This window comes from Aulonocara stuartgranti, assembly GCF_965226115.1.
Source record: "Aulonocara stuartgranti genome assembly, chromosome: 17".
In the NCBI taxonomy this organism is placed as follows: domain Eukaryota; kingdom Metazoa; phylum Chordata; class Actinopteri; order Cichliformes; family Cichlidae; genus Aulonocara; species Aulonocara stuartgranti.
In genome coordinates, this window is record NC_138953.1 from 21,366,964 (window position 1) to 21,377,674 (window position 10,711).

General features: G+C 37.8%; 1 protein-coding gene across 4 annotated transcripts in view; it reads right to left on the bottom strand.

The window, feature by feature from the left end:
- The window catches only part of abcc9 (ATP-binding cassette, sub-family C (CFTR/MRP), member 9), an 80,474-nt gene extending 70,956 nt beyond the window's left edge, over positions 1-9,518 (bottom strand). For 3 of the 4 annotated variants that reach the window (XR_014272154.1, XM_082509944.1, XM_082509943.1), the window contains exons 1-2: positions 9,349-9,518; positions 3,444-3,623 (exon numbers count right to left, since the gene is read on the bottom strand). Coding sequence is in view for 3 of the 4 variants with exons in the window: in XM_082509944.1 (XP_082366070.1) it covers positions 3,444-3,606 (163 nt within the window). In the remaining variant the exon portion in view is untranslated. Of the gene's footprint in view, positions 1-3,443; positions 3,624-6,819; positions 7,039-9,348 lie in introns of those variants that run through there. The other variant, XM_082509942.1, reaches the window with a different exon arrangement.
- Positions 9,519-10,711: the final 1,193 nt, after the last annotated feature.

Sequence of the window (10,711 nt, forward strand, 5' to 3'; positions counted from 1 at the left end):
GTTTAATTTATTCCACCAGTCTCTATTATTAGATTTGATTCTGCTCTTAACTCAATGGACTGAAGCCATTTTGGAGCCTTAGGGCACAGAGACCATGAAAAACTACAACCAGGAAGCATCAATTAGTGAGTCCTCGGGGAGAGAGCTGAGGGCTTATGGTCAGAACCATTCCCATAAAATACTGACTACACCGAGACACACAAACGCAAACAACACAGATAACCAGCCAAGCATTCAGTAAGTTATTCCCTGCAATGACTCGAAACCTTTAATAAATACATATTTCATTCTTGTTTGTTAGTTTGATCGATACCTCGTCATTCTTCAACCTCTTTCTTCTTACTTCTTTTCTGTTTTCTTTAATTTTTCTGGCATTTTTCTTTTTTTCATTACTCATATTTAGTTTTCTTTTCATTGTCTAACAAGGGAAAAATCAAACGAAGAGTAAATGGGTGTGTAGGAACTTGAATATTAATATTTTCAAACCTAACCCACACAATATTCTCAATTAATAATTTGCCAGTACTGATTTTGACTGCTCTTTTGTTCCTGTGTGTTTTACTTGTTCCAGCAACAACAGCCAAGATCCCAGTGGATCACTGAACCATCAATCTAATCCCATCTTAACCACTCCTCAAAACAGCTTAATGATGACATTCGTGTCAAGATACTGCCTTTAAGGATATGTGTGTGTGCTCCAAGTTTTTGTCATGTTGTGGGGACCTAACGCTTTTTTCTTTTTACAGATGGAGATGTGTTTTCTTAAACATGAATCATATCAGAAATCATCGCATTTACAAATAAAAACATATTTTTAATGTAATGCTTGTCCTCTGAAATTATAGTGTGTGTGTGTGTGTGTGTGTGTGTGTGTGTGTGTGTGTGTGTGTGTGTGTGTGTGCGCGCGTGTCTGTGTTTTGCTATCTTTCTGAGGACCAATGTTTGTCTCAAAACTATTATCACAAGGACATATCTGATAGGAGTACATGTGACAGATCTTCAAAACATTTGCATTTTTCATGTTAAGATTTTGCTTAATGGCTGGGGTTAAAGAAGGGCAAGAAAACGCATCATGTCAATGAGCGACCGCACAAAGATAGCAAAAACAGTGCACGTGTGTGTATTCCCAAGCGAGCGAGCACAACAGGGAAAGTTAAAATCACCCACACATCTGCTCAGTCAGTCAGATTACACAGAGTCATGCTAGAATAGAAGATTACAGTAACACAGCTCAGACAAGTCAGACAAGGGATTTCATCATTCACTTCAAAGCCCTAGAAAAGGGTTTTTGTTCCTTTCTTTCCAGACACTTTCTGACCACATCCCTGTCAGGCAATTGAAGTCAGCAAATCACTATTTTAATGTCACCTTATATATTTTACTATCCCATGAAAAAAAGGTTTCATTTCTTTAAAGTGATAAGTGGCAGAAAGTAGCTGGATGGATGTATGGATGGATATAATTTATTGGTACATTTATACTGTTCATTTTAAAAGTAATCTAAATGTGCAGAACGTCTTTACTGGTGTTGTATTAAAAACTATAGGGGCTGCTTGGCTGAAACCTATATTTTCTTTATTCATTCACATGCTCCTAAACATATTTTACACTTCACAAGCATCTATTTTTAGTCGTAAACACGAATGAATCAAACTGGCCTTATGATCATTGCCTTCCTGCCATGTTTCCCATGCAATTAAGTTCTCCTCCTTCTTTCAGTAGCCTCATATGCTTTCTTTGATGGGAAAATAATGACTACAAGAAAAAAAAATGCTTGTTAACGACTGCTGGGTTCGGTCAGTTTGCTTCATAGCTGAAATCTTGACTCGAAATGGCTAGGCCAATATGGGGTTTTTTTGGTCCCAGTCTATCAGTTCATTGGTTATATTTGGCCCTTCTTCAAAATGTTATAAGACCTAAAAAAAAGCTAAAGTATAGCCAGAATTTCTGAACTAAGAAAGCGTCAATACAAATGTTACCAAAACACTAACTTTAAATCCAGCCCTGAAGCAAATCTTTTTCTCCTATGCTGTTGAGAAACAAGTTGAGACGCTGTCATATTGCTTCATACTTTAAATAAAGATGCTCTTTTGGCCTTTAAAAAATGTCAGCTCCGATAAACCCCGCGACCTTTCTCAGCTAAACGCCATAACTGCAGGGAAATGATGAGTTCACTGAGCGATAGAGATGTTATTGAGTGTGGAACTAAACTCCAATCAGCTCCAATCTCACAAGTAACAATTGATTAATTTTAGTTAAATCCCAAAGGTAATGGTTTCTTAAAATATCTAATACTATGACATAGTAAATATTAGTCTTTTATTTTACCCCACAGGGCCTTCATTTCTGTTGGATCAAATTTGGTACATTTGCAGTTCAAAATGTTTGAAACATAACATCAGTGTCCCTGATTCACCATTATGAGGATGACTATTACGCAATTAATCACTTGCTAACAAAAATCAACTAACCAAATGTCATTAGTACAGAGGTTCAATAACAGTCAGATCGGGTAGGCCGTTCCTCCCAGTAACACCCCTGTAGGGGTGACAAAAAACATGAAAGCTGGGTAAGTCTGGACTAAAGGTGCATGGAAGCAACGCTCTCAATGACTGGGAAAAAAAACTGTTATACAAGAGGCAAAAAGCCTACCTCTGTTCTGGCACCAGCGTGGTGCCCCATTGACCCTGTCCTATGCAGGGTAAACTGGAGTCTTAATTTTGTTTTTCATCAAAGGGCTTGTCAGCTTTTTGTCTGACATCTCACCCTGATTCAATTTGTCTTAGGAGACTCTACCAGGAGCAAAGTGCTCCTGACAACATAGCTCCACATCACACCCATAGTTTACATAAATGCAGCTTGCTAATACAGCTTACTAGCCTCAGATGATAGCACTCTCACCCAAAACTCTGGGTCCAAAATCCAGCAGGAGCCAAAACACTAATACAGAGGCTTCAAAATGCATATCCAAAAACAATAGCTGACACCTAGAATATGTATAGACCAATATCCATTAAACACAATGAAGTACATGTGACACAATAAGAAGAAAGATCAAAACAGTCTATTTGACTCAGATCCAGTAATCCTCACTGGATTAGTTCAGTCTTGACAACTGTAGTGAACTCCAGTAATGAAGGCGACGCTTTAAGAGATATAAGCAGGGAACACTAAAACATAACACAGGGTCCACAGCTGTGACTTTATGCTGCAGATATACCAAAACTCTTTTGTGTTCATAATGCAGATAAGTATTTACCTGTGAAAATGTTTCTTTTCTTTATTTAGTCCTTCAAAATACACCTGAATCATTCCATAACAAATCTGAAAAAAGCTCCCACTTGACATTTATCATAAATTAATTACATGAAAAATTAAAAGTAGTTTCCAAGAAGAAAAACTTTTTTTTCTAAGAGTCACAAATACAGCAGTGTGTTACATACCAATGAAGAGGATGGGGAAGGTAATGAAGAGCAGGAAGACATGAGGAACCAGGTTGAGAGCATCCACGAAGCACGGATTGTTCAGCACGCCATTTTTCACACTGTAGGCAGTGCTGTTGTTGCCACAAAATGACAAGGCCCTGCCGCCATCCAACTGCTCCATATGAGTCCTGAGTCAGTCTGGAAAAATAAGGCCCCAAATCAGCCAACACATCGCAAACCACACTAAACTAAAGACAATTGAGATAATCTTTATAAAAAATAATCATTTTATGTAATCTTGCAGCAGCAGCAGCTTTGAAGTTCAGACATTTCTGTGGCCTGACACACAAAGTGCACACACACTCTCGGTGCTACACTCAGGCTTCTGAGAGGCATGAGAGCTATTTCAGGGACACCGTCCAGTTATGTGCCGGCCGGCTTATGGTGGCTTAATGTTAAGTGAATATTAAGAGTTGGAAAAGCCTCACCCTAGATCTCATGATGCCGTTGTTACTTCTGTAATTGATTAATACGCAGAGCCAATAACCCCAGGCTCTGCGATTCAAATCTGTGACATGAATGCCCTCCTTCTTTACATTGGGTTAGGGTTAAAATTGTGACCTCACTAGCACATCTTCAACATCGTCAGAATGTTTTTAAATGCACTCGACTTTACTCGTGACATCATAAAGATCCAAGAATAGAACAAAAGAGAAAAAGAAAAGTCTGCAGCCTACGACAGAGTATTAGGGCCACATTAGGAAAAAATGTATTACTGTTCATTTTACTGAAACTATTTAACCAGCTGTTTTATTATATTTTATGGTATCATTGCATCTGTCCTTTGCCAGCTATTTCATTTTGTGGGAATCCAGCCAAGTCTTCCAGGTTTTAGGGTTTTTCCTTCAGACCAGATGCCGATTTCTGCCCCATCTCTTTAACGTCCTTATACTTATCACAACAACATAAATAATTCTTTATTACTAAAACTGATTTTGAAGCACAATTTCACTAATTCATCTACACAAGGCTTCTTGTAGAGGGTGTAACAGCAGGGGCAGCTGTTTAACTTGAAACAACAACTCCCCAAATTTCAACTTTATTTACAAAGGTTTGGCTTTATGTGAAGTGTGTTGTTTTAGCGTTGACTCTAACTAAACATGTCTTTTTTCCCTTTTTTAAAATTAGTTCTGTAACAAAATCAGATATGATATGCCTCAAACACAAGGGGGAAAAAATGTGAAAAATATCAGTAGATTATTAAACACCTCCCAACAGATGACAGTATGCAGTATGCTAAGCTAATAGCTAATATTTATACTTGGTAATAAATCCAAATACTCACCAGATATTAAAGTAAACAGTTTTTTGTTTTTTTTATTAAAGAGCATATCTCTATCTTATGTAGAAATGGCAGCAGTGCCCAGGGCTGATAATGAAGCCAGTGCCAAAAACTGCAGTTCCTCTAGTGACCACTTGAGGCTGCCTCTAAAAGTGAGTCAACGCCCAAATGCTCCCATGTTGAATGATCAAACTACAACAGAAAACAGTCTTTACAGTCTGGTACCAAAAATAAAATAAAAAACAAAAAACAGATTTTGCCTCTTTGGATAGTTACCCCCTTATAACAGCTGTACTGGAGTGACATTTTTATGACCTACTCTGGCATTGTACTGCTAAATATTACGGTTAGGGGTGTGACCCCTTTCTAGCTCTCTGCTAGACCTTGTCCGCTAATTCTACTCAGTAACTTGGATATTGTGATTGTGCTGCTGAAGCAGTTTTTAATGGGACTAACTGAACAGTAATTATGGCTTGCTGTCAGGTACAACTCATCCAAGAATTCTGTGCTTAAGTTTTTGTGAGTGAAAAACAAATATTTTATTCAAATCTTTTACTTAGCATGAATTAGCAGTTACGTGCTCTGGGTTTTGCACCTGTAGAGTTGGATGCACCTATCGATATTGAGCCGTTCGATACAGTGCTTTCGGTTCGGTTCGCATATGTATCGAACAATACAACATTTTTTATTTATTTTATCAACTTTTCTTCTGACGATGCTGTCTGTGTTGAGCGCTCAGTGGATCTGCGTTCGACTGCTCTGCCTAGGCTGCACTGTCGAGTGCAGATCCACTGAGCGCAGTACAAGCTAGCAAGACAGAAGCTAAGCCCTGCTCTTGAAGCTCGTTGCAACATGGCAACTGCCTCAACGCTACCCAAAATTGAACCTCCCCCACCCTTATTCAGATCTGGCGTTTGGAACTATCTTGGTTTTCATGTGAAGTATGACCCTGATGGTAAGTGTGTCATGGACAAAAGTAAAACAGTATGTCGGATATGCCACGCAATGCTCAATTTGTGGGAACTAGTACTTTAGCGCAGTTAGCTTGTTAACGTGTTGACGCCGTCCAGCCCCAAGCACGGGGCAATCCACGGTAACTTGTTAACGGAGATTTGCCGCGTTATGGCGTTAATGTCATTTTAACGAGATTAACGCTGACAGCACTAGTGGGAACGCAACGAATATGACTGCATATTTACGCCGACATCATCCTAGTGCAAAGACAAGTGGAAGCAGACAAAAACAACAAGCATGCATGCTACAAACTTTACCCGAGTCATTTAGACAGCCGTTAGCACATGATTCTTCTTATGGGGACCTGATATGTTTAATATGCTGCTGAGAATATAGCCCAGAAGAAGCGTATAGTATAGCTTTTATTTTGGAAAGAGCCATTTCTCTGTAATAAACTCTCTTTTCCAAAGATGAGTGATTTCTTGATTAGATAGATTTATTTTTTTTATTTTGTTGTTTCAGCAACATTAAATTTAAAAACTGTACTTTTGAGTTAAAATATATATTTATAATTTTAATAAATGATAAATTAAAAAGGCACGAAAAAACTTTTTGTATCGAAAAAATATCGAACCAAACCGAACCGTGAATTTTGTGTATCGTTGCACCCCTACTAAATATGCAAAGGCTAGTTACTGAATCACTACATGGCGGTTACGTTCAACTTTTATATGCAGCCACTACACAGCATTCTGTTGCCTTATTGCTGAGAAATTATCACTGTGTGACTTACAGGAGAAGAAGTGTATCGTTTCAAGCAGTTTCACCTCAAATTTCTGCCTACTGTTAACTTCTTTACTTATTTATTTATTACCGTATTACTTTCCCTTTTACTACCATCACAGAAGGATGTAATTAATGTACGTGCATCATTTCACCTGGAAGTACAAGTAAGTTAACCTTGAACACCTGCATTACACTATACAGCCCAGTACTTAAACTACATGTGGATAATTCAGGAACCTAATTTAGAGTTGTTTAAATTGAAGCAGCTTAATAAGAAAACTACAATGGTAGTAATAAAACCAAGTGTCTTACCTCAGAGTAAAGTAATAAGCCTTATCAACACCGTCTCATTCAGAATGCTTGAATTAAAAAAAAAAAGCAAATAAAAACAAAAACAAGGAAAACAGACAAAGGAAAGAAAAAAGAAAGGAAGAAAGGAGGGAGAGGAACAGAAACAAAATACGGTGAGAGTTGGAGAGGGAAAAAGTTGATTATTTTTAGCTCCGCAAGAGATTCAGCTGCTCCACTCACTGCTGCCTGTCTGTGTGGATGGTGTCAGCTTACATCATGTATGAAGAAGCGCTTCCATCCAAGTCTTTCAAAATAAAACCTTTGTATTTGCAAATAAAGTGAGTACTGTTGATGTGCTTACACTGAATTACTCACAATCCACAGTTAAATATAGAAAAATGCTAATTGTCTCTCATTGCAAATTTCCATAATGTGGCTCCTGATGCAGAACAGGTTTCTACTAATTGGAGTAAGAAAGCAGTTTCTTTAGATAGAATAAACAAGAACTATGTAAGAACCAGTCCATATAATAATTTAGTGGTTTTGAAAAATATAATACGAAGATCAACATTTATAATATCTATAATTACATTTATCTATACCTTAGTTTATAGTTCATCTTTTTGGCAACTTAGTTCAATTTAAAATACGAGTTCATGTTGACTAGAACTGTACTAGTACACAAAAAGAACAACTGCAGAATTTACGATATTTACTGTTTAGTTTGTTTGTTTTTTAAGCACAGCACATGTGACACAAAATCTTAAAGTCAACAATGTAGATTCAACACTTTACACCCCATTTTTTAAAACACCTTGTACAATGCAGGAATAACATGAAGTAATACTAAAACCAGCATATTGAGGCAGTTAAATATTTAAATACTATATATGCTTTGAATACAGACATCTCGTTCGTTCTCTGCACATGTATAATGTCATCATGTGTACGCATGCTAAATGCATTCACCTAATCTGTTACACCAAAATGTCCTTGTGTCATTTTCACTCATTATTTTAAATTGTTTGTGTTCATTTTCACTACACATATTCTTGATCCCACATTACATTTGTCTCCTTTTTTGCCCTTCAGCCTGTGTCGTATGCTCAGCAGTTTCTATAAACTGAAAATCCCTATAGTTTAAAAGAAAAAAAGGAGTTTTATTTTGAAGGTTCAAATCTCATAAAAATCAGTAAAACTCTGTATATTCAGACAGCTTGATACAAAGTCACCTCCTATCAGATTTCCAAACTTGTACCAGTTTAAGGGTGAGAAGGAGGTTTATTATAGGCTTCCTCAACAGCCTGCTGACATGTCAAGAGCAAAGTGGATTTACAAACATGCAGCTAAAGAAATATCGCTTAATCTGGCATATCTACTTTTATCATGTGTAGTACTTTTATTTAAACCTCTACAGCACAAACAATCTGTCTGTATGATTGTATGAATATATTAACCTCTGTTGGAAAATCAAACATTTTTAGGTAAATCACACATATGCGTAAAGTCATTATATTAATATTTTATTTAAAATAACTAGAATTATTTGATATTATATATATAAATAGAGTAAATATAATGCTATTTTAATTAACAAGGTGAAATATGACACTATCCTTAAGGGACCTCAACCTGCTCTGATGTTTTGGCATGTGCACATTTATAATGATGGACACTTTAAACTCTTTAATCTGATTTCGTGTGGTTGCACACACAGCAGCTTGATATGGGAGATCATCCCTAAAACCTGAGTGAATCCTAGAGCCTGCAGGGTACACACGTGAAACTGCTAGCATTAAAACAGAAACCGGGACCTTTGATGCGGTCAGCGGGCGCACTGAAGAGAGCACATTATCGACTGTATTGTCTTTCATTCATGCAAGCTGCTGCACTCAGAAGGACGAGGTTCGATTCTTGCATGCATAAAAAAAATATGATGGATGGATGGAGGGAAGACCAATCGGGTTTATTTTCACGTGTTATTCAGCGTCCTTCATTGTGATTCAGTCCTGCCACGCATTAATATCAACAAACCTCCATTCAGAAATCAAACAGTTGGAAGACTTTCAACACGCGGACCAGTAAAAACAGACATATTATAAAGATGTGTGATTTTTCTAAACCAATGTGATCCAATCTAATATTCGGCAAGAATAACTGAAATAATAAGAAGATGTAAATTTATAAATCCTTAAACTTTTTAAACTGTACCGCTTGTGATCGACACAGCCTCCTTCCACGACCAGCAGCAAAACGCTTTTTTTCTTCTGAATTGTGTGTGCACGGTGCATTACACGGTGCCGAAATGAAGACTCACATCTCAAAGACTCCGATATTTTACACTGTTTATTTTGAAGCTACGCGCCAGCAGTAAGAGCCAAATCGACTCAAACTGGAGGAATGCTCAATGAAGTCTGGCTCTCTCACATCAACAGAGCACCATCTCTTAACGTCCTCAGTTAAGACGTCGTGTTACGGCACACTGAGGATGCTGTCGCCTGGTTGCGAATGACAGAAGGATAAAGAAGGAGAGCTCACCCCAGCACTTACCCGACCTTTGACGCAGGTTTACGGGTCACGGCGTCTCTTCCGCAGTCTTTATCCCTGTTCGAGGTGTCTTATGGTTGCGGTTTATACTGAAGGCACGGTGACAGGAAATGCCTATATATTACGACCACTATCGTGTCCGCTCAGAAGCCGTTATGGCGCTCGTGCGGCACAAATGATACGCACGCACTCTCAGATATGATGGTTGTCTTTTTTTTCTTTTTTTTTCTGAATAGTTCATGTACATGATAGAAGGATAAATTTAGGTCAAACTAAAGCCAAATCAGGAATATATCGGCCTTTTTCAGAGATGCTGTTTGTAAACTGGCAAATTAGGAGTATGTTTCAAATGAAATAAAGGAATTTTTCCCCCAGGTTAATATGAGAGAAGACTATTTTAACTTATGTGTGGTTGGTAATATAAGAGCCATAACAGTGTCTCAATGTTGGTAGAGTTTTCAAATATTATTTTTTTCCCCATTAATTTTATTTTGAAAAGTGTAAGCGCTATTTTCGGCACAGTGCAGCGAGAGGGAGCTTTCCAATCTGATTGTACCTCTCACCTAACGGAAGACTCGTGCTCAGTGCTTTATATTTTTATAAAGTTGAAAAAAAAAACAGTTATGAAGGTAATTTGTAGAAAAGGAACACCTCCAAATTTGGAGGCCTTCCAAATTTCTTTTTTCTTGACAAGTCCTGACAGTCTAGATTACTGCTCCAAAAGTATCAATTTAACTATGTAAAAACTGATAATTCAGCTGTACAGATCAAGGATCGCTGACTTAACTTAATTCAATTCACATTAATTTTTAAAGTGCCAAACCACATCAACAGTCACCTTAAGGTGTTTTATATTATAAAGTAATGACCCTACAATAAAACAAAGAAACCCCCAACAATCAGATAACTCCCGGCCCAAGAGCAAGCATTTGGTGACAGTGGGAAGGAAAAACTCCCCTATAACAGGAAGAAATCTCCTGCATAACCAGAGGGAGGACAAAACGGGGGTGTCGAAATTCATAGGCTGCATCCTCCCGAGGCCGCATGTGTAGGCAGATTACATGATGTAATCGATGTGTGATGTAGACTCCTCCGAATGCAGCCAACAAATGTGTCCTCCTTTTCCCCAAATTTGAAGGATGCGTCGGGTGTATCCTTGGTGGCCCACCATATCCCAGAATTCACAGTAAGGCCCAGCCAATTCCAGTTTCCAACAATGGCGGCCACTACTTAGTTTTAATATTACTCTTATTACTCTTTCTGGGTCACAAAATAAACTTTTGTGATATTTTCAGGTGTGTAAACTTCAAATATCTGCTCAGTTTTTCAAGATATCACACATTTGCAAAAGTGCTCCGACATTTTT